At 38.9% G+C, this 25,217-nt stretch overlaps 1 protein-coding gene across 12 annotated transcripts in view; it reads right to left on the reverse strand.

The window, feature by feature from the left end:
• The window catches only part of RBMS1 (RNA binding motif single stranded interacting protein 1), a 219,520-nt gene extending 202,189 nt beyond the window's left edge, over positions 1-17,331 (reverse strand). For 2 of the 12 annotated variants that reach the window (XM_045479976.1, XM_045479972.1), the window contains exon 1: positions 16,249-16,784. In XM_045479976.1, the coding sequence (XP_045335932.1) occupies positions 16,249-16,323 (75 nt within the window). In that variant the 5' untranslated portion in view covers positions 16,324-16,784. Of the gene's footprint in view, positions 1-16,248 lie in introns of all 12 variants that reach the window. The other 10 variants (XM_045479975.1, XM_045479983.1, XM_045479987.1 and 7 more) reach the window with 10 other exon arrangements.
• Positions 17,332-25,217: the final 7,886 nt, after the last annotated feature.

A 25,217-nucleotide genomic window follows, 5' to 3' on the forward strand; every position in this document is an offset into this window, starting at 1 on the left:
TGTCAAGCATGCCCATCCATCTTCCACTGCTGAATATTAAGTAAGTAAAGGAAATCCAAATACAGGCTACTGCTGTGTTTGGGGAGAAGTTAAGAGCAATTTATGCACAAACATTATTCACAGTAAAACGTGCTGGATCAACATGTTTTAAGGTGATTGGCTCAATCCACCTCAGAGAACTTTGTAGCCCGAGGAGTCAACTGCTCTGTAAACAAAAACAACAATAAAAACAAAACACCTAAAATGTCTAAAAACACATGTGTCTCCCCAACCTTTAAACATACCACCAGTCTGGAAACCTCCCTAACTGAGACAGTCGTCAACTAACAATGGTCCACAAATAACCAAGTTTTCCTACAGATCATACAAAGGCACTAACAGGATCTTAAATCGCCCACAGCCCTTTCTGCCATTTCCTTTTGTGCATCCCACGGCTTCCAGCGTTTATCAGTTATGGTTCCACATACTTACAGGAAGAAACACAAAAAGGTTTGAACCAATCAGTGCAGAGAATTCTTGCAACAGTGAGAAAAAACAATACTAGCTATGGTTGTTACCTTGCTTTACTCAACCATGCATTCCTAAGATGTTGGGTGTAAACCAAATATAACAAAATAAACTCATCCTTTCCAACTGACTTAAATTATTTCACAAATTGGTTTTCTTGGTATCTAATACATCTTTAATAGGGCATGGTTCCTGACGGCTTTACTTTAAATATACCTTCTGTCAAAGACTTAGGTACCTGTAACAACCTCTGAAATATGTAAATGAACCAAGGATCATTTTACCAGTGAGTCTTTTTGTAAACTGTGGAAAAATCATTCTCTCTTATTTGTTTAATATATCCCAATTTCTCCTGTATTTGATTTCTCTAATGCATGGCATAAAGCCAGGCATGATATTTTCAGCTAGTGTACTTGAGGAGTATACGATAAAACAGGATGAGGGAAAAGCTGTGTCCAAGCGGTATAACGGGCTTGTCGATGCCACCTACTGTGCATTTTGTGTTTCCAAGGTTCCCCACATAATTGACGAAAAACAGAGCTGCTGAAGCCTGATCATATGATGAGTACTGAAGGCTTCCAACTATGTTCAAATATCTCGTGAAAAAACAAGACACGCTGGAGACTAGTGGGGTGTGCTTGACATTAGGAAGAAGGCAGTTCCCATCAGAGTGGTTGACCTTCAACAAAAAAGGAGATGTTTAATCAGAGTCTCTCTGGTTTGTTTGTTTGTTTGTTTGTTTCCTGTGGTGACCAAACATGTCACAGCAGGTAGTGATGGCAGGACAGAGAAAGGTTAGCAAGAATGAAGTAGTTCAGCGTCTATTTTGCTAACATGGGAAGGCTCCAGGCATGCTGAAAAAGTGAGAGGGTCATGGCTCCAGACTCAGGGCTATAAAAACAAAGACCCTCAGGAACATGGAGGAATCCAGAAGCAGAACAAAGCCACGAAAAGGCCAAACGCCATGAAGGATGAGCAGAGCCCGGCTATGGGCTTCCTAGCCAATCTGCAAGGTTAGAAACTTGAGAACAAAGCAGAATCGGCTCTGGATACTGTTCTGGCAAACCAGAAGCAGCAGCCACGCCAGTGGAAGTAAGTGCAGAAGTCTCGCTGGCCCTCCCTGCTGGGGTGACCTCGGACACGGTGACCACTACTGGTTTCTGATCAGGCACCAGCTGGCGACACTGGCCCATTCACACTCATCGACTTCTGTGATTAACTTTCTGGAATGACTGCTAGAACTGTGTGTGGTCTCCCTTTTCTTTTCTTCCTCTCTGGCTGCGGCACTGACCAATCATGTGAGATCAGGCCTCACCACCCCCCCTACCCCGACTCGGACCCTCTGAGCTCAGCTTCTGTCTCTCTACTTTGGGTAGCTTTCCTCATCAGCACAATGAGTAGCCGGGACCAGATTATCTTAAAAGTTGATTCTAGTTCTAACATTCTGCAATTCCTGGATGTTACAAATTCCCAGAATCTCGTCTATTCAACCTCCTGCTCAACCTAAGCTAACCTAGCCAGAACTAATAAGCTTTGAAAGTTCTATGGAGTTGTTCTTGGCTGGCTGAATACAGCAATAATCAAAGCTTAAAAAACTTAAATAATAAAGCATGAAAAAATATGTATATGATTTTTAAAACATCTAAGAAAAAGTTTGAAGGTGCCAACGCCCATGGAGCAGTATGTCCTGTTGCTTAGAAGTTCATACCTAAGTAGCACTTCCCAATGTCTGTTTTCACAATCTCCAGAGCCGCTTACAAAATCACAAGTGGTGACAGAAAATTCTCCAAACAAAACCAATTTTCAATATATTATTATGCATATAAATATATAAGACGAGATGATGGCACATCATGTCAAATAAAGTCTCAAAAGGAGAATAAGAAGTATTAAGGAGAAATGCAGTTATACTTTGAAATGCATTCAAGAAAAATCAAAAAAAGAACCTCATCTGTTCTTAAACTGTGTTTTAGTAAGCTACTTTTCAAAATTAATTTTGATCTCTAATAAATATTCTCTCTTTTTAAAAAATTATTTTAAGTTTTATTTATTTTGAGAGAGAGAGAGAGAGAGAGCATCAGCTGGTAAGCAGCAGAGAGAGGGAGAGAGAGAATTCCAAGCAGGCTATGTGCTGTCAGTGTGGAGCCCGATGCAGGGCTTGAAGCCACGAACCATGAGATAATGACCTGAAATGACCAACATCAAGAGTCAGAGGCTTAACCAACTGAGCTACCCAGGTGTCCATAAATATTCTCTCCCTTTTCAGAAAAAATTTTCTTAACAGAGTTTAAGGCAACTATCATACTATAGATCTTGAAAAAATTATTGGAACGAGCATTTAAAAAATATTTTCCATTGTATTTTATTGTCAATTACTTCAAAGTGGTAAGTTCACCAACAAATAAGAATAGATATATTTACAGTTTGGAAGATATCAATTCTCCAAAAACTGACATATAGATTTAATGCCATTCCAATAAAAATCTTATATTTATTTTTTATGGAAATTGAAAAGCTGATTCTAAAATTTATAAAGAAATTCAAAAGATCTAGGATAGTTAAGACCACTTTGAGGTATATACACTTAATTTATTGCTATAGTAATTAAGACCCTGTAGTACTGACACAAGGATGCATAGGGAATCACAGAGAAAGTCCAGAAAAAGAAACACATAAATGTGGTCACCTGATTTACAACAAAGTCCACACTGAAATTCAAAGGGGAAAATGAAAATGTCTTCTCCATAAAGGGTGCTGGATCAGCTAGATATTCATATGGGATGGGGAGCAAAAAAGGAATCCTGACCCTGTCCACACTAAATGCAAAAATTAATTAGAAATGGATAGCAGACCTAAATGTGAAAGGTAAAATACACCTTCTAGAAGAAAATATAGGAATATAATCTTCAAGACCTTAAAATAAGCAAAGATTTCTTAAACAGACACAAAAAGTAATATTCATAAAAGGTGGGCAAATTGGACTTCATTAAAATTAACAACTTCCATTTATTAGAAAATACTAACCAGACACTTAAAGGGAAAACTGGAAATTGGGATAAGATATTCTCATACATATACTGGTAAAAGATTTGCATCCTGGCTATATTTAAAAACCTGCAAACTGGGGCACCTGGGTGGTCAGGTGAGCATCTGACTTTGGCTCAGGTCATGATCTCGTGGTTTGCGAGTTCAAGCCCCTCGTGGGGCTCGCTGCTGTCAGTGCAGAGCCCACTTCAGATGCTCTGTCCCCCTCTCTCTCTGCCCCTCCCCGGCTCTCTCTGTCTCTTTCTCTCTCCTTCTCAGAAAAAAAAAAAAAAAATTAAAACCTACAAACCAATAAAAAGGACAACTCAATATAAAAAGTGAGCGAGAGGTTGAGTTGTATACTATGTAAGTTATATTCAATAAACCTAGTATTTTTTAAAAATGAGCAGAAAACTTAAAAGACATTTAAAAGACAAAAGATAACCAATTAGCCAACAGATACGTGAAAAAGTTCTCAATATCATGAATCATCAGGGAAATGCAAATTAAAACCATAATGAGATACCACCTACCGGAGGGGCTACAATTAAAGGCTGAGAATTCCAAGTATTAGTGACATATACAGCAAATACATTTCTCATGCTTTGCCAGTGGGAGTAGAAAACTGGTAATATCTACCAAAGCCAAACATACAAATACCCTATGACATACCAGTTTCTCTCCTACAAGTGCGTGCATATATTGACCAAATGATATGAACAAAAATAATTATAGCAATTTTATTCATACTAGCCCCAAATTGAAATAATCAAAACACTCAGATAAATCAATTGTGGTATACCCCATGAAGGAATTACTATTAAAAAAAGAACTGGGGCTCCTGGGTGGCTCAAGTCAGTTGAGTGTCCAACTTTTGATTTCGGCTGAGTTTATGATTCCAGGGTCGTGGAATCCAGACCCACATTGGACTCAATACTTAGTGTGGAGCCTGCTTAAGATTCTCTCTCTCTCCCTCTGCCCCTCTCCCCTACTCGCACTCGCTCTCTCCCTCTCAAATTAAAAAAAATTTTTTCTAAACAAAGAAAAGAACACACAACTGCTACACATAACAACATGACTGAATCAATCAAAGCAAAATAATAATGAACTAAAGAAGTTAGACAAAAAAGGATACATACTATAGGATTTCATTTTTATGAAGTACAAGAATAGGTAAAACCAATATATAAAGATAAATGTAAGACTAGTGGTTACCTTTGGGGAGTACAAACTGGGGAAGGAAATGAGGGTGCCTTTTGGGTGCCAGAAATATTATATAGTGATCTGGGTGGCCACCCAGATTAAGGAATACCTTAATCTATATATTTAAAATGCATGTCCTATATGGGGCACCTGGGTGGCTCAGTCGGTTAAGCATCCGACTTTGGCTCATGATCTCACGGTTTGTGGGTTCGAGCCCCATGTCAGGCTCTGTGCTGACAGCCCAGAGCCTGCTTCAGATTCTGTGTGTGTGTGTGTGTGTCTCTCTCTCTCTGCCCCTCCCCCCACTCATGCTCTCTCTCTCTCTCTCTCTCTCTCTCAAAAATAAATAAAAAAAATTTTAAATGTGTGCACTGTATGTTCTACCTCAATAAAAATTTTAAATAAACACACAAGTAAACAAAATTATCCCATTGTGCTCCATGATGGCACAAATCATGTCTTATTTACATATTTGCACCTCCCAGAGCCTAATACGATGCCTGCTCAGTGTTTGCTGAAGTTAAATTTGCCAGGTAGTTCCAACTACATGATCTTAACTACATCATTTTAAGTACAATAAGTCTGAGTTGTCAATAGTAGAACTATAGCTTAGTGCTTTCTGCAGATTCCTTTTAAATTCCCAATTCATTCATATTTAAAATATCTGGCTTTCTGGGGCGCCTGGGTGGCGCAGTCGGTTAAGCGTCCGACTTCAGCCAGGTCACGATCTCGCGGTCTGTGAGTTCGAGCCCCGCGTCAGGCTCTGGGCTGATGGCTCAGAGCCTGGAGCCTGTTTCCGATTCTGTGTCTCCCTCTCTCTCTGCCCCTCCCCCATTCATGCTCTGTCTCTCTCTGTCCCAAAAATAAATAAACGTTGAAAAAAAAAAAATTAAAAAAAAAAAATATCTGGCTTTCCCACCCCCCCCCCAAAAAAAAGGGAGACAGGAACATTTGCATATTGAAAACCAGCCCCATTTTCAGGGTTTAACAAGATTCAAATCAAAAAGGCAAAGGACAAAAAACAAAGAAAGGTGCTGTCGTGGCGCCCTAGAAAGCAGATGTTCATTAGGGCCCAGACACACAGATTACTATCACAATGTACTTATCTGCACATGCTATCGTCAGACCACACAGTCAAATCAAATTTTGAAGGCTCAAAGGATGTGCACTGAAGAACATCCTGTACTGCTGAAACATGAATTTGAATTTTGTGACAGAGACAGAGGGGTAAAAGAGAACTCCACAGATCACCCACCGTCATTTGAAATCCTATTTATATGTTAAGAAATCATCTATTCCTTAAAAAAGCAATCAAAATCAGCATTTAAGATTTCTGCTACTAAAATGAAAATCTGAGGAACTACTACCAAATAAGAAACATACCTTGTTTTCAGTCTTTAGCCAAGTAAAAAACACACAATAGTCTTGCAATTATTTCTAGATAAAGAATCAGTTTGTGAAATATCCAAGAAATAGAAAAAAAACGATTATGTGTGACTTTAAATATCAGTATGGGTGAAGAAAAATGTAAACAGTTTACCATTTCACTATCTCATAATTAAATTCTAATCTCATTAGGAGTAGCATTGGTCATCAAAATACTTTCTATTATGCTAATTATGTTCTCTTTTGTTCAAAGTATTACATCATGTCTGCACTTCTGTAACAACATTTATACATTGCCAAATAAAATTTTATTTTAAATTTCCACATAAAATTGGATAAAGATTCAGAAGGAAAATCTGATTCAAAGAGGCAATTGTAGTTAGCAAATTCTTAATCATAATCTGTAGCATTAAGAGTTAATAAAGATTTTTTTTTTTTTTTTTTTCAGTCAGGTTAAGTTAGACACACTTGGTCCCTGATTTGGGAATAGCTTGTATGCAACAATCACCCCGGTAGACCAGTAGCGTGGCACACACACCAGTAGCTAGTCAGAAGTCCAGACTGACACTACTCTTAATGTGCAGTAAGAAAAACTGGGGGCAGGAGCAGGGGAGAAGGGAAAAGAAGAAGGGAGTAGGGGAAAAGGAGAAAAGAAAGAGGAAACACCCTGAGAATGCCCAAACCCATGGGCTTTTCCCTCACACATTCCCACTTTGCAAGCTCTTCACTCCAGAAACAAAATACCAGGGGATCCATGGTCTGAATCATCCTCTTAAGCACAGATTGGTTCCATTCTGACTTCCTCTCAGGGTAGGATTCTTAACCTGTGCTCCACAGGCTGTCCTGGTAAATATTTGAGGTTAATGGGAAAGTGCCATCATCAAATTCTCAAGGTTTAGAGTTCCCCTATGAGTTATGAGCCATTGTTGGTCCGGAACTAGATGAAAATAAGAGAAGTGATGGAACTGGACAGTTTGTTCTTTGTCATTTTGTTTCCTTCTTGTTTCCAGCCTCACAAGGTGTTTGCTTGATCTGATGCTGGAGGAGAGCGAGCAAAGCAGTGAGGTTGTAATCATCTAGTCAATGAGGGGCAAGGGATGAAACACAGAAAGCCTTGGACTGCATTTTTTAAAGTGAGTTTTGGGGCTGGAGGTGGGGGGGGGAGGGTGTTATCGCTGAGGCCAGCATAAGAAAATAGGTGAGTAGGAAGCTAGTGTCCCAGGGAATAAGGAATAAATCAGGCTCCCAGGGCCTTGCACACAGTGAGAAGCTCCAGAGTCCACACCTCAAAGGACTTCACAAGCCACACCTCCCATCTCTTCTTGGAACCCAGTCCCCAAGTCCTAGAAGCTCAAAGCCCTACTGAAGGACTGCAGGGAGCTCTTGTCTTCCCACAGCCTGTCAGGGGAGTTAGGAAAACCTACCCACCCCCCTAAAGGATACAAAGATGGGTTCCTGGAACCTGGAATTTGAACTCTGAATACTCATGCATCGCGTCCCTCCCCCAAACATTGCCCAAAAGGGTGCTTTGGTTCTATGATGAGATTAGTACTGGAACAAGTACCTGTGAATTATAAAGTGGATTACTTTTACAGGCTCTTAACGGTTGGCTGTGGGCCCTACCACTAAGGATAACAATTTATGTATGAAATATGTTAGATGAGTTTCAAGTTCTACATAACTGATAAGTGAACTTTTCAGAACAAACTTGAAAACAATTCACTTGTAGGTTAAGTCATACCCAATCACTGAACAAATCACATAGAGCTCTAGAAAAATATCATCTTTCAGCTATAGCATTTTTGCTATAGAAAGTGTTCTGGTAGCCAATTCCTTTTGTGTTGCTGTTGTTGTTGTTGTTGTTGTTTAAATAAAAGTGCAAACAATCGTGTGGAATGACACCTAGAAGAGGCTGAGATTAGGAACCTCTTTTCATTAAGGCTTCCATTTTTAAAACAATGAAATTAATCAAAGTTGTGCTTTGCAGGAGGCAAAGAAAGTTTTGAGAATATATCAGTTAATGACCTGAAAATAAAAACTGCCAAATTTGTCTTTTTATTAATGTCTGTATTTGTCAAAAGCCTATTCACTGATGAACCCAAATGCTGTTGAGAAGACAAAGGTAAAGGTGATGGTATTACAAATTTTTAATAAAATGTCACTCTTGCTTACAACCAAATATTTTATTTGAGACTTTACAAGCAGCTAGTATTATTCTATAGGTAAGGAAGGATTTAGGAGTTCTCCAGTACAAATATACTACCAACGGTAACTCTCAAAATCACCATGTTTAAAAATTGTTAAATAAGGGAAATGGCACAGTGTCATTTGAAGAGCTTAAGCATAATAAAAATGGAAGTTTAAAATCTAAAATTCACTTTTGGCAACTTTGATTTCTCCCCTCCCCCAAGAAACTCAGGTTAAGAGAGCACAGTATTCCATGATGATGTATCCATCCAATTCTTCCCATTCTAATTAGTAAAATTTTCAATTGATTAAAAAAAACAAAACTAGTATCATCTAAAACAGATCCACACACTTTTCCTACAAGATCGGTAAAAATTATTTATGATATCTGTGAAAATATTTCATTTTTTTGCACAAAACCTTTCCCTGGAATCACTCTTCATCTGGGAGGAAGCCCAGTAGCACCTGTTGTTCAGTGGGCAGCCAGAGAGGGGAGGGTTCTATGTTCCCCAGTGAGGCCAGAGGACAACGTGACTCTCGAAGCACATCGTTTCATTTGCAGAGGCGAAGAAAGCTTATTTTAGAAGAATTAAAGCTAGAGAAAAAAATAGTTATACCTATGAAAGATCATGAATAATAAAAAATCTGTTATTTTCTAAAGAAATAACAGCTCACATAGATACGTTATCAACTTGTAGATTGTAGGCACACAATGATGTAATTAGCAGCATAACAAAACATTTTCTCCCTTTGCCGTGAGCACACCTAATGAATTAGAAGAAATAAACATCATTTCAAATGGTTTAAAACAATAAGAGTAACAAATCTGTGTAACCATTATGTCATCACTTAAGCATGATATTCTCAGCCTGTCACAACCCAAACAGGTTGGCTTCGTAGCACACTTATAAGCCTAAAACTTGAAAAATAACAATGTAAAATACGGTAACTGCATATGAAACTTTGTGGGGAAGGAGTTAACATAAAGTACCAAAAAAAAAGTGTTATTCTTTAACATTCTAAGCACTCATAAAAGGATTATAAAGCACAAGAAATACAAAACAATGCTGATTATCAATTCAAGACATTTTCACTCATTAATCTAAAGCCCCAATTTCTTTCTAAAATTCCCAGGTTTATTGTGGCCTTTATATGCCCTTTACTTTTTCTCACAAAACACAATGGCAGTGTTTTTAATCTCACAGATGTATATCTCAGGGCTTTCTCTGTCGCTCAGACTTCTGGTTGATACGTTACCTTCCTGGGTGTACTATTTTGTAAGTATTTTTCTTCACTTATTTCTTGTATTGTGTCTATTCTGTCTTTCCTGGTAGCTGATGAGATGCTAGAGAGCAAGGACCAGCTATTATACTCCCTAACCTTTCCCAATTTCAAGTGCAGAGAATGGTGCTCTGGGATCACTCAGAAAATACAACCGATTAGTTGGTATGTCAGTCCTTCATGAACCTCAGCAATTTTTCAACAAGCTACCAGCTGAAAACTTGAACCTAATTCCAGAATACAGATGTTACAGCCAATGTTAGAAATCATCCACCAGGCATTGTGTTTAAAATGCCAGAGTTTGAAAAGCAAATTAACTGTTTATATTAGCATCTAATCTCTTTTAGGATTTAGGTTTTCATATTTATCATCTAGAAAACTGTTCTCCATCCTCTAAAATGACAAATGCATCCATTTAAGAATTAGCTAAAAGACAATGTATAGAGAAGGACAGCGTTCAGTTCTGTATGTTTTCTCCCCCAGGAGGACTGGGTGTTGATTTTTGCCCCCCCCCCCCCCCCCGCTTTTTGTCTCTCTCCCTGTCTCTCTCTCTCTCTCTCTCTCTCTCTCTCTCTCACCAGCTTTGACACACTTCTTTTCCAGTGCTTATTTGAAAAATTAAGATATTCATATAATTATGTTAAGGAGACAAAATACATTAAGAAAAAGTAAGGAGTTCAACTATGGGAGATATGTGTTGAGTTTGTTATTAGCTTAACCATCACCATCCCCTTTACACTTTCCCTTCGTAGGAAGAAATGTTTAGTTTCTGTTACCAAATTAGTGTGTGTGCTCAAGTTTGCATGTATGTTTCACGCACACGGTTCTAAGAAGACATTTTGCTGTGTGTCACCCGGCCAAGCTCCCACTGGTGAAAGTCTGTATCATCCAAGTGCTGCCTTCATGAGGCACAACCAACTTCCATCAGGTTTGACTATCTACCCATTAAAACAATAGAGAAAAAAAAGCCAGAACATTTAAATTCATTCCACATAAAATCTCCAAGTCCAATGTTCAATTTTGAACGTATGGTTTGATCTGACACCAAATACTATGGCATTATATTTAAATCACTCCCATACCATTACTACATTTTATTTAATAAAGCTACATTACATTAAATATAGTACTTCTACTTCAGAGCAACTTGATACGTTCCTGATCATTCCTCTAACCCCAATGAATGGGATAACAAGCTAGGTAGCTGAATGTCATGTTTAGGATTATGCAACAGTCAGTAATTGAGAGAGGACTAATTCTGAACACCTCAATGCTAGTTTATATTTTAGTTGTTATCCATTAAATGAATACATGTTTTTACCGAGTCTGAAATACATTTCTTTAAGAAGGTGATTTTCTTGAAAACTGAGAAGGAAAAAGTTTCAATTATGTTGGTGGAGGCCACTGATAGGAAACAAAGACAGGCTCTGAGTCACCAATTCATCACATGTAACATTTCCCACCTCAATATAATACTATGAGATTTTTTTCTGGCACCATAGGCTTTAATGAAGAACGTACAAAACGGCACTTTTGATTCCATAAATGAAGCACTGACCAACTGATATGTGATTCCTCCCAGGGATCTTACTCAATCCATAAAACAATTTAAAGTTGTCAAAATGGTAACAAAATAAATCAAAATGCAAATCAAACTATAATGAGATTGCTATAGAAAATCAGACTGGATTATTATATTTGTACATTTTGGTCTACATTTTTTTCCTGGTCTAAAAAAATTCACATGTACTTACTCTGAATAATAATAGCCACTAACAAGCATTTATTTAGCACCTACTGTTTTGTGAATCAAGCAAGAAACTAGGGAGGTGTTGATATCCTTTGCAGAGAGACTTACAGTGGGCGAGAAGACCATGCTTGGGGAGAGTAAACATTAGTGAGACTAAGCATCCAATAAAAAACAAACTGGACAAAAAAATTCCTCATCCTTAAAAACAATGAACAATATTTAAGTGTATCATTTTTACTAAGCACTTATCCTTCCATTGTACATATTTCTCTCACATGATTTTTACTGGTTAAGTAGACATGGGGAGAAATATTTTATTTTCTGGAAATGCTCAATTTAATAAAAGAAAGAAAGACCCTTTTGTCTTTAGGTAAAAGACCCATAACTTAAAATTTTAGTACTCATTAAGTAAGCTGGGGTAATTTTAAAGTTCCAATAAACCATTAAACCAAATACAAAGTCTGAGCAATATATCAGTAAAGTTTTAAAATGTTTTTTCTTGAAACTGCATTACATGGAAATTGACCATATTTGAACTTAAACTCAAAACCAAGATTGCCAACCATGTAAGGTATATCTAGTTATACTAATACTAAATGACTGAAAACTTTCCTACGTCACTTCTCTTTTCCTTTTCCTTTCCAGTAGCTTGAGATTTAGCTCCCAGCATATAAAAATATAATAGATGCTATGGAAAATCCAAAAGAAATAGCTATCTTGGGGGAAGAATGCTACAGTACTGCATTACAATGCATGTTCATTTTAACCATCCCATGACCTTGAGCGTTCCAATACCACTTCTAGATAGCCACACTATCTCATTCACCAAAGGAACGAAGGTGTGTACTCAGGGTATAAAATATTACTTGGCTGTATTGATCTATTTAAGCAAACTTTATTCGCTGTATAAACGCAGTTACTTGTTAGGACACAAAGCACCCTAAGTTCTAATATCATGCCTCTGTATCTCCAAACCACCCTACTATACTCAGTCGTTCCATGTATCAAATCATAAACCCTAAGCCCTAGAGAAACAGATTGACACAATAGTCATATGGGTACCAAGTAAAAGTTAAGGAATTCAACAAAATGTTAATGCACACAAAAATTCAATACAGAAAAACTACTTTGTTCTGGTAGCCTTTATTAACACAATCCCAAATTATATCACTCGTTATTTTTCATATTTTGAAGCTAGGTGATATGTTCTTTAGCATACACTTATATAAAGATAACTTTGAAAGAAGTTTTTGTTTTAGAAAGACTTCTTTAGCGTATAGACAACAATACTGTTTATGCATAAAAACTTAAAAACCAAGCTTTCAAAATGGTATGTTTTATAGAAATATCTTTCGATAACTATGAACATATATCACAAATGTGTAAACTGCATTTAGTTGGTACAAAATATTAGCTAAGCATGTAAAGAACATTTTGTACTTTCCTTTCTTCAAAAGAAATAAGAAGTATTTCAATTCCCATATATATCTGCATACATGCATTGGCAGTAATGTAGGTTGTAGGATCTCTGAAATAAACAGACCGTGAGGAGTGACTTTACACTAAGTGAAATTAATACAGCCAGTGTTTGAAAATGTGCACATACAAATCTTTAGGCTAAAATATGCTAAATTATCAGATTTTTTTCCTGTGTAGCTGAAAAGTGGATACCAAATTTAATTTTTCATAATATACCACGGGTCATTTATAATTCAGAAAATCCTTTAGAACGGTATGTGCTTACATTTACGAAGCTACATCAAACTGCCTCGTAGAATGAACGTGTCAGGTGATAAAGAAAGCCTGCTGGGATAAGACCACCCTGACAGAGAAACACAAAAAAACCCAACAAGCATGTAAAATCAGGTTACTTCTAATCTATGTTACTCCACACTAAGATATTAAGAAAATTTCACAATCTCATTTCCGCCCATGTCTGCCCTTCCATACCATCCTCCAATTTACTTTATGTGTAATGCAGCTGTACTACTTTTCTAATGATTTCTGTCAAATGATTTCTCTTTCTGTCAAAGTACAAAGCATGCTGATATGGTCACGCTGTAATAGAACTGCATATATTTTTGTTGTTGTTGTTGTTGTTGTTGTTGTTGTTAATAACTGGAGAAGTGACCAAGATGTTTTTATGGGGAAAAAATACGAAATAAAATTTACAACAGTTTCTAATTGGATGAGTAACTCAAGAAGAATTATTTGACATATGTTAATTTCTTAACATAGGAAAACAAAACTCATTCTCAAGTGTCATTTTAACTGGTATGTATTCCTCCTGCTGAAAAGAAATCCCATCCATGTATTCTTTCTTGATTCAAAACCATCACATCCGTCTCCTGATTGCAAGTTTAAGTCAAATATCACTTTGTAAACAACCATGCCATTACTTAGTTTTTGATATAGTTTCCTAACGGAAGTTTCAAAACAACCCTGACCAGCAAACACATCACTGTACTTTAAACAGACTGATGTTTTCTATCGCATGTTTCAGGAAGGTTAAAAGACACACATAGGCAAGGATCATCACCGTAGACAACAGATTCTAAGTGAGAATATTAATTCTTTAGGTAGACTAGGCAACACTTGTTTTTAAACTAACTACCAATCAAACGAAGTCACTTTTTTTTTTTAATGACTCACACTACCATGTTACCAGCAAATACGTCAAGGAGAAAAAAACAGAGCTATGCGTTTCAAACTGTGCTTACCTAAAATCTGCATCTGGTCACTTTACCTTTTAGGAGATACCCCTTTCTGGGATAATCAAGATACGTACAGTAGGGAATTTAGGTTTAATTATCGAACTTTAATACCACGTTATATAGGTCAAGTCGGTATGTGTGTCTTTCTCCTGAAACAAAGAAATTCCGAGTAATAGGATTTCAAATTTCATAGTAGAAACAGCAAGATATGTTTTGAGAATGTCACTTACAGTAACACAAATCAATATTAAATGCTTTATGCAGGAAGCACACTTTCAGAAAATGGGCCCTAAAGCTTTCTGGGATCCGACCCTAATTACTGGAGCAGGCTCTTGCCGTTTGTCTCTCTCTTCAATTATTTACGGGGCAAAAAGAGCCAAATGGCAATGCATTAGCTATATTAAATGCTATGTACTTGGTTTCTAACTTACTAATGGTACATAAAAATTACTAAGGTGAATGTGCCTGTAGAAACATGGCCCTTTTTCTTCTTCACCTGAGTGTATCTATTTATTATTCATATAGTTAAGTGTTGAATAGGCTGTCCTTTAGGCACCCGATGCTGCATAATTTAAACAAGTGCATTAAACATATATGATATCTAAAAGGTAGTGCATTGATTATACCTCAAAATTTCTTTGAACAACCTGTATTTACAATGTATCTCACAAAAAAATGAGCACCTCCCTTGGGTCTCTGAAAACAAATATGTGGGGACCACAAAGAAATGAATGAGTATTCTTGCTTCTACCATCTTGCTGCTTTCTGGCCACCCAAAGTAAGATGAGAATTGAGGGGAACAAAAAGGAGGTCCTTGATTACTCGAAAATTTCTGGTCTCAGTGCTGACAAGTGTCCTTTTTTACATGAGAAAATACAGAGCTATGTTGTAGGTACATAACGCGGACCACACACACTGTAAGAAAGAAAAGCTTATCAAGATTGAATCAGAGATTCTTTGCATCAGGCCAGGAATGTCCTCTGCCAGCAAGGAGGACATGATTACAACCTACCAAAGAAAGTTCAGACACTGCATCCATACTTGATTCTTTTGTGATCTAGAAAGGCACCTGGGGTAGTGATAGGAGATGCTAATCGCTGAAGAAGGCTGCTGCATCCAACTTCAACCCTCCCAAATTATGGAAGAAGCTTCCAAAGCAGTGAAACCCTCCCTCTTCATGGGCCCACCATATATATATATATATATATATATATATATATATATATATATATATATATATATATATATTTATTTATTTATTTTAATGAGTTCGGAATGCCTCAAATCTCGCTGAAAAAATAAGACAGGCCCACTAACAAGGTACCCGGGGTCCCCAGAAAGTCAGTCGCAATTTGTATGGCTACATTTCATCAGCTGTGTTACCTAAGAGTATGTCAAGGCCACTTTTGAGAAAGCACCACTGGAAATCGAACTGTGGTCAACATATAAGGTAGCATTTTTCTAAACTAAATATAAAGTCTCTTCTTTGCACTGAAATCTGCCCATTGTCCTTCCTTTGCAAAACCTACAGGATAGATTAAAAGGAACATCAGTGAACGGGGAGTGAACTTTGGCCACTTTTTCACCCAAAACACCAGCGTAAAAGTAGAAATCAGTAACCAGGTGAAGTGCCACACCGCACAAAGATCAAGGCGAGAGGCGGGCGCGCAAGGCCGTAGGCGGGGAAGAAAATGTCCCGTCCCCCCACTTCAAGCCCCAGTCATCGCGCGCGCGGGAGGTTGAGGGGCGTCCCTGGGGGCCCCGGGGCTGCGCACCACTCCGAGGGAAGGCAAGAGTTACTGCTCGCAGGGCGAGGCCCAAGGAGAAGCGGTCGAAAAGCCGCGCCGCCCGCGGGTCCTGCCGCGGAGCCCCAGGCGTCGGCGGCTGAGCAGCCACCGCTCGGTGAGGGGCGCCGCTCGGCCCCGCGACCCTCCCCGCCTCCCGGGCCAGGAAGGGGCTGGCGGCTCTTTCCTGTCTAGTCTCTCCCCCCACGGCTTTCTGTAACCCGATCCCCGCACTCCGCTCCCCGGGCAGCCGCAGCCCCGCGCGCCGCCCCGCGCCGCCCAGGCCAGCGCTATAGTTAGCAACCCTCCATCAACTCCGCCGGGGGTGGCGGGGGCTCGCCGCGCGCGCCCCTGCACGGGCCCCGACCGGCGCGCGCGCCCCCGGCGCCCCCCGCCCCCGGCGCCCCTTTACCTTCGCTTGAAGATACTGGGGGTAGTAGTAGGTGGCGTACTGAGGGTACATCTGCTGTTTCCACACTTTGCCCATGAAGCTGGAAGGGAGCCTGCCGTGAGCCTGCCGTGCAGGGTCGCGGGCACTTTGGGGTTTCCAAGTCTCGATCTCTCCTGCCTCTCCCTTTCCGGCGGCGGCGGCGGCGGCGGCGGCGGCGGCTGCCGCTGCTCCACCTCCCAGCCCGGACCAGACGTCGTCGTCGTCGTCCTCCTCCTCCTTCTTCTCCTCCTCCCAGGCAGAGAGAAAGACACTGCAGAGCGCAGAGGGCACCCTGGACAGGGCGCTCCCAAGGAGTTGCCTCCCGGAGCCCGACTGCTCCGAGGTTGCCAAGGGCTGGCGCGCGGGCCGCTCTCCGCTCCGGCGAGCAGGCAGAGCGGGGCTGGGAGGTGATCAGTACAAGTGGAAAGTGCTGCTGCGGCGGCGACGACGGCTTCGCTCAGTGCCAGGCGGCATCTGGGGTGGGTGCGCCGGATTGGGAGAGGGGAGAGGGGCTGGCGCGCCGAGGCGGTGGGGGGAAGGGCGGGCGGGGCGGGGCTTGGGCGCCACTGAGCTCGGGACCCGCTGGAGGTGAGGGCTGAGTTTTAACCACTCCTCACTTCCAGGGCTCGCTGTTGGACGAGCGGAAACCTTGGGAACCCGGGTCGCTTTGTGTGGGCGGTGGGAGGTGGGGGGTGGCTTGGGGGACCCAGTTTAAGAACTGCAAAGTGGACACCTCGTTTCCTTTCTTGAGTTTTTATCGCCGTAAGGGGGAGGGGAAGTAAGGAGAAAGCGGAGGAAATCTGATCAATTTCTCACTCCCCCCCCCCCCACCCGCCCAATGATTTTTTTTTTCGTAAGAAACCGAAAATGATTTAGTGTCCACCCACAAAGCTGGAGTCGGGACACCTGGGTTCTGTTCTCCCAACCCCCAGACCACAACACTTAATTTTCTAGGTGACCTTGGGAGGGTTAGTATCCTTTGGTTTGGTTTTCCCAGATGTGAGGGGTGAAATCGTGCCCTCTGCACAAGGGGAGGCAAAGCTCTCTCAAACACACACACACACACACACACACACACACACACACACACACACCTACAACAAATAGATGGATCCTTCTAAGGGGGAGATGCCGCAAAGAGGCAGAATGTTATTATTAGAGGACACAATATAGACATCAGCTCTTCTCTGCCTCTTTCTAATGCTGCCAGACAGTCTGTCAACTCCCACTCAGGAGCAAGGAAACTCCTGAGTTTGGAATATTTTAAGGCCATTTTGAAAGTCACACTGGCATATTGTTGCAGCGTGCTTCAGTGACATATAAAATCAATCTCTCTCTTTCTGCCTGTCTCCATCTCCTAATTGTCACAGTTCTAGACAGCCCCAGACAGCAGTGGTTCAGTTCACTATGTAACTGGTTATAATTTAATGGAGTTAATTGGTCCCTGAAGCAGCCTGTAGAAGACTTTTATATTCTAGCTCAAAAAGAGATAATACCAAAATGTACAAATAGAGTAAGGAAGCACCTCCAAATTGGAGTCCTTGCACATCTAATAAAATGTAATAAAAAATTCATTTGTTATTAAATAGACCTTGATTACTTTGTTTTGTCACTTTGGTTTTCTGAGAGTCTTTTCCTAACAGCACAAAAGGTAAACCAAACTGAAATGGAATGCATGATTTCGTTAAAGTTACATTTTTATACCATTACATTTCAAAGCAGGTTTAGTTAGATACTTTAAAACAAAGAAACAGTGTCATGAAACCCTTACAATCTTTACATGATTTGGACAAATTTTAAGGTTATGCATTTTGACAAAACAAAATAAGTGTAAGCTGATATGAGAACATTTTGGATATGCTAGGAGGCAAATCATGTATTCTTTAAAAAATTAACAGTTAACCTATGTAAAAATCTATACAGAAACTAGTGTTTATTGGGTTTCTAATATATGGTGGGCACTGTTGAGGTTATTGTAAATCTGAAGGTCAGAATGATTCACTATCTGGCTAGGCAAACGTTAAAAAGTTCCTTACATGTTTCATTGTGGGACTCTTTAATGTTTTGGGGAAGAAAACTGACATGAACTAACTTGTGCTTTAGGAACTTGTGTTTGAAAGGCTTGAGGTGATAAGGGAAATTACCAAACTTAGACTGTTCTACTTTTTTCTGGATGATGACAATTCAGCCTGTGTTCAAGAACACAGAAGCACACACACAATTATGTGGACACTTGATTTATGACTGAATTGGTATTGCAGAGCAGTGGAGAAAGAATGAGCTTCTCAATAAATGATTCTAGGTCAATTGGCCATCCATATGGAAAAAATGAAATTGGAGCCCTGCCTCACAAAAGGGAAAGAAAAAAGTTCAAGTGAATTAAAGACTTAAATTAAAAAAAAAAAAAGATAAAATGGGGCACTTTGGGTGGCTCAGTGGGGTTAAGTGTCGACTTCAGCTCAGGTCATAGTGTCATGGTGTCGTGGTTCGTGAGTTCGAGCCCTACGTCGGGCTCTGTGCTCATAGATCAGACCCTGGAGCCTGCTTCAGATTCTGTCTCCCTCTCTCTCCGCTCCTCCCTCGCTCATGCTCTGCTTCTCTCTCTGCCTCTCTCTCTCTCTCAAAAATAAATAAACATTAAAAAAATTTTAATGATAAAGCTATTAGAAGACAATTTAGGGAAATATGTTTATAGCTTTGAAGGGAAAAATTCCTTTAATAAGGTGACCAAAAGTGCGAGATTGATCAATTTGACTATATTAAAATTATGAACACTGGTTCATTAAAGGATTCTGTATAGAAGGTGAAAAAGCAGGCCACAAAACAGTTATTTGTAATCCACAAAACTACAAGGAGTTAATATGTAGAATGATATAAAGAATTCCTTGGTATCAATAAGAAAAAACAAAATGAGCCAAAGACGGATGCATATTCACAGAAGAGGAATGATAAATGTTCCTATAACTTTGAAAAGATACACTCTATAATAAAGGAAATGCAAATTGAAATAATAAGATACCATTTCACACTTACCAGAGCGGCAAAAAATAGTACTGAAAATGTTAAGTGTAGGCGAAGAAGTGGAAAAGGGGGAACTCTTGAAAACTACTTTCCAGGGAAAGTGTGAATTGGTACAACCACCATTTTAGAATACAGTTTGTCATTGCCCAGTTTCATTTGCGTGTATACTATGGCACAATAGTTCCACTTGTACATACATACCTCAAAGAAAGTATTCAATATATGCCCCAAGAGAAATATACAGAAATGTTCACAATATACTAACAACTCAAATGTCTGTCAACCATTGAATAGATAAAAAGACTATGGTACTTGCACACAATGGGACACTTTACAGCAGTGAAAATGAATAAACTACAGTTAAAAGCATCAACATGTATCTTTTCAAAATGAATGTTGAAGAAGCAAGTCAACATAAAGCATCATTCCATTTGTATCGAGTTCAAAAACAAAAAATAACAAAAAGTATATTGTGTAAGAATAGGTACATGAAATATAAGGAGATAACAGAAAATTCAGAATGGTGGTTATCTCTGAAGGAGAAAGGTGAGATATTCAGAGAGGCACCAAAGGGGACTGGTAGAGATGGTAACTTTTCATGTTTTGCACTGGGTTGTGGATATGTAGGAATATATTTCAATGTTTTCTGTAAGTGGTTCAGAGAATTTTTTGTATGTTTGCTGTATTTTATACTAAAACACTTTAAAAACAAAACTCAGCTTTTAATTTTACTCAGGATCATTTTCAAACAAATACAAAAGCAGAGAGAATAATGAACCAGCCTCAATACTTATTAACATTTGTAATTCTTGTTACACATGCACCCACACCCACACCCACTCACACACTCACCCATACACCAACATGCTTTTATTTTTCGGGAGTATTTTAAAGCAAATCCCAAACATCATGTCATTTCACCTGCGACTACTTTAATACCTACCTCAAGCAAATAAGAACTTTTTAAAACACAATATCATGATCACATCTAACAAAATTCATAATTTATTAAGATCTACTAGTACCCTGTTCTTTCATTTTTCTCTGATTATCTAAAAAATTGCGTTTGTAGTTCATTTAAATCAGACTGAAACAATGTCCACATATTAAATTTGGTTGATGTCTCACACAAGCCTCTTTTAATATATAAAAGTTAGCCCCCACTCACTTTTTAAATTGATGTTTGTTTGTTAAAGACATCATGGTGTTTGTTCCATAGAATGTCCCACATGGCTGATTTCAACCTCTTGGTGTCTTTTAAAGTGACGATTAGTTCTAACAAGGGAAGGGAAGCAAAAATTATGTAAAAACAGAGAGGGAGATAAACCATAAGACACTCTTAAATACAGAGAACAAACTGAGGGTTGCTGGAGGGGTGTTGGGTGGTGGGATGGGCTCAATGGGCAACGGGCATTAAAGAGGGCACTTGTTGGGATGAGTACTGGGTGTTATATGTAAGTGATGAATCAATAAATTCTATTACTGAAATCATTATTACACTATACGTTAACTAACTTGGATTTAAATTTTAAAATACTACTAATAATAAAACATAAAGTGATGGTTAGTTGTAGAGGTTTAATTACATTCAGGTTCACTTTTTTTGGCAAAGAATGCTTCATAGATGGTGCTAAACATACACAGGTGATGTGATGTACATCATATCACATCAGGAGACACATAATGACTGTCTCATTTTTAGTGATACTAAGATTGATCAGAAGTTTTGGTATTATCAGTCTGATTTATCCATTTAAAAGTTCTATGGTTTTAAGAGTCGTTCATCCATTGGGACCTCATGAAGATAGAAAGCTTCTGCACAGCAAAGGAAACAATCAACAAAACTAAAAGGCAACCAACGGAATGGGAAAAGATATTTGCAAATGACATATCAGACCAAGGGCTAGTATCCAAAATCTATAAAGAGCTCACCAAACTCTACACCCAAAAAACAAATAATCCAGTGAAGAAATGGGCAGAAAACATGAATAGACACTTCTCCATTGTTCCTCAAAAAATTAAAAATAGACCTACCCTATGACCCAGCAATAGCACTGCTAGGAATTGACCCAAGGGATACAGGAGTGCTGATGCATAGGGGCCCTTGTACCCCAATGTTTATAGCAGCACTCTCAACAATAGCCAAATTGTGGAAAAAGCCTAAATGTCCATCAACTGATGAATGGATAAAGAAACTGTGGTTTATATACACAATGGAGTACTACGTGGCAATGAGAAAGAATGAAATATGGCCCTTTGTAGCAACGTGGATGGAACTGGAGAGTGTGATGCTAAGTGAAATAAGCCATACAGAGAAAGACAGATACCATATGTTTTCACTCTTATGTGGATCCTGAGAAACTTAACAGAAACCCATGGGGGAGGGGAGGGAAAAAAATGAGGTTAGAGTGGGAGAGAGCCAAAACATAAGAGACTCTTAAAAACTGAGAACAAACTGAGGGTTGATGGGGGGGGGGGGGGGTGGGAGGGAGGGAAGGGTAGGTGATGGGCATTGAAGAGGGCATCTTTTGGGATGAGCACTGGGTGTTGTATGGAAACCAATTTGACAATAAATTTCATATATTAAAAATTAAAAAAAAAAAGAGTCGTTCATGAGTGTTACCTCAACCCATTATTTCATTAGGTATTACAAAATTATGGTTTTATAATTTTATCATTTCTTCTGCACTTATTAGTTGGAAATTGTCTATGGGGAAGAATTTTCTTCAACTCTTTGGTTAACTTGAAATGCAATTAGCACAGGCAAAGCAAGATACTTCCTTCTTCCTACTTACCAGTTTTAAGAATAATGAATTGATGCCATAGGAAACTCCAAACCTAACCAATTTTAAGTAATATTCTGAACTTACAGCTTTTTATATATTTTCTTTATTTCAATCAATCACAGTCATTATTCTTATTGGTGCTTAAATTGCTCCATCTTTGGTCAATGGAAGACTCTTTGAATTGACTCCTATGTCTTTTTTTATTATTATTATCTTTACCAGATCCCAATAGTCTGATCGATTTTTTTTTTTGCTTTCTAGCATGATAAAATTGTCCCAGGTTTTTGTATAGTTTGTGTCCAAGCCTGGGTCAGCTATTTCTCTAATAAACCCATGTCAGCTTGCTGAGAAAAAAAAGTTTAAATAATAACAAATTCTTTAAAATGTGTTCTTCATACTTATCACGTTTGGTAGAAGGAGCTCATGAAAGATTCTTAATGAATTTGATGCCAAGATGACCCTTAGGAGAGCATGAGCCATTGAGTGATGTTCCCCAAGAGAAGCTGTACATTTACACCTTCGCTAACGTTTAAGAAGTATACTCTGTATTCAGGACACGCGTAGATACCATTGGGGATGTAGTTTACTTGGTGTTTGCCTGCACAGAGCTTACCATCTAGTGAGAGAGACACAAATGAAACAACATTAAACTGTGGTAAGCTCTATGAAGAAAGTATAAAGAGAGGAGAGCAACTTTGTGGGAGTTGGGTTAGAAATTTTAAGTAGAGTTGTCGGGGAAAATCTCTTCAAGGAGACATGCTGGAAGAGAATGATGTGTCAGCCATAAGAAGCTTGTATGAAGTGAAAGATGGGGGACTGTGTCCCTGCAGAAGCAGCAGCAAGTTAAAGACATTGAACCACCAATTATCCCATCCAAGATCTCTAATCTGGTTTCACTTATAACCAAGGGTAAACATTTTTTTATTATACTTAATCAGAAGTGGACCAAACAAGTTAGCATTAATTAATGCCTTTGTTCTTATGCCATCTCCCTGAGTGTTGAAATAATTGAAGGATAAAATTAGAAATTTTGCAACACACCCCTGTAGTAGAACATCAGCAAATTGGAAATGGGATTTAGAATTTTTAGAAAGACTTCACACAGAACTTGGAGAATTACTGGCTGTGAGTTCTCTTGCTTCCACATTAGATAACTAGGTGATGTCTGTAATACATTTACTGAATATTAAAACAGAAAGGCCAGTTTTTGCAAGGTGAAAGTATGACTGACATATATGTTAGAAGTCTGAGTGGATTAAACAAATAAGAATGTATATTCAAGGGAACCTGTGGTTTTACTCTACAATAGAATTTTGTCATGAATAAGGAATTGTTTTTTAAGAGGTTCAGTATAAATCTTCTAGCTTGCTATTTCTTAGATATGTAGCTTTAGACCTTGTTTTGTAGACCCCTGCCCTAAGAAACTAAAATCTTATTACCTTTCTAAGTGGAATATTCTTTAAAAATATTTTTTCATCAGGGGTGCCTGGGTGGCTCAGTCAGTTAGGCATCTGACTTCGGCTCAGATCATGATCTTGTGGTCTGTGAGTTCAAGCCCCGCATCTGACTCTGTGCTGACAGCTCAGAGCCTGGAGCCTGCTTCCGATTCTGTGTCTCCCTCTCTCTGGCCCTCCCCTGCTCACGCTCTGTCTCACTCTCCCCATCAAAAATAAACATTAAAAAAAATTTTTTTTAACTTTTTTTCATCAAAACAAAACACAAATTAAAAATTTCTCAGAATGTGTCCCGTATCTCCCACTAGAGTTTGGGAAGCACTGTTCAGTTCACACTTTTTATCACAGCTCACAACTCCTTTCTTGACCAGGCCCTTCCCATTTTTCCAGATTCATCTCCTTCCACTATATTACTTGTTGGCTTGTAGTTCTTTCCTCCCCTCCATGCCTGCTCCTTTCAACTCACATTGTATTGTTGTGTTACTCCAGTTTTTTCTGATCCGTCTGCCAACCATACCTCTCACCTTTCTTCACCTGGCCCACTTTTCCTTTTGACTCAGCCCTCTCACAACTTCCTCCCACCATGTTGGATCAAATGCCCATCCTATGGAACCCAGTCTGAGCCTCTCTCCAAGCACCAATTATCTAATTATCTGATCAACGTGCAAATCCATTGGAGGCACATGGAGAAGTGTTTCAACACTAGGAATCCTCCAGAATTTTTAGTAGTGAATATTTTAAAGTCCTCAAAGATCCTTTCCAATTTAGACATTCAGAGATTTTGTTACTTGCAGGAATGACAGCAACAACCATCCACCCGTCCCCTCTTTGGCCCAACGTATTTTGGACAAATAAAAGGAACACATATATTTCAAACAGTAGGTATTAATTTTAGAAAAAATTCCTCCAAGAAGTGAAATAGATAAACAGTACACATGATTTAAAAATTGTTTTTGATAAACGTATTAATGAAAGCTAAAAATGGGCACGGTTGAGGAAACTCCATTACAGTGAATATTTATTAATGTTGGTAATGGCAGACTACTAAGTCCTAAATTTAGCAAGTAATGCATGGAGTTGGATGCTGCTATCTAAGAATGTGATGGAAGTAAGGACTCAGTTGACTATCGAGAACATGCATTCCCCCAAAAAGCTCTGCTTGGAAAGGGTGGTCCATAAAGATTTCACCTCTTTCTCACTTTAACTGACCTAAGTCAGATGATCATATCCACCAAGGGACAAATGAAATAATTTAGTAACTAATTAATTCATCCAATGAGCATTCAGTAAGCACAATCAGTATGCAAGAGACTATTTGTTGATGAACTCTAGAGGCAAGTAAAGATCTGGACCCTGCCCTTAAGGAACCATGGCTCGATTATTTGCACTCATTAGCTCATCTTAACAGTATGTTTGTTCACAGGTTGCTGATAAGTATTATTATAATCTTTGATGACATCAAAACTCAATTTAAAATGTTTAAGAGTCAAGGGTGTAACCCAGTGGAATGGGAAGGAGACAAATTGCTCTCACTTTATTGCCTGATTTTTTTTCTATAGGCCAGGAGTTGTCAAGCCACATTTGTTAGACATTTGGGTTTCATGCAGATCAACATTTCCTAGAGACAGATTTTAACTTTTGGGCCTTTGCTTTCCAGGTTTATAAAATGCTTCTGACAAAAAAATGATTT

This window comes from Leopardus geoffroyi, chromosome C1 (assembly GCF_018350155.1).
Source record: "Leopardus geoffroyi isolate Oge1 chromosome C1, O.geoffroyi_Oge1_pat1.0, whole genome shotgun sequence".
NCBI lineage: Eukaryota > Metazoa > Chordata > Mammalia > Carnivora > Felidae > Leopardus > Leopardus geoffroyi.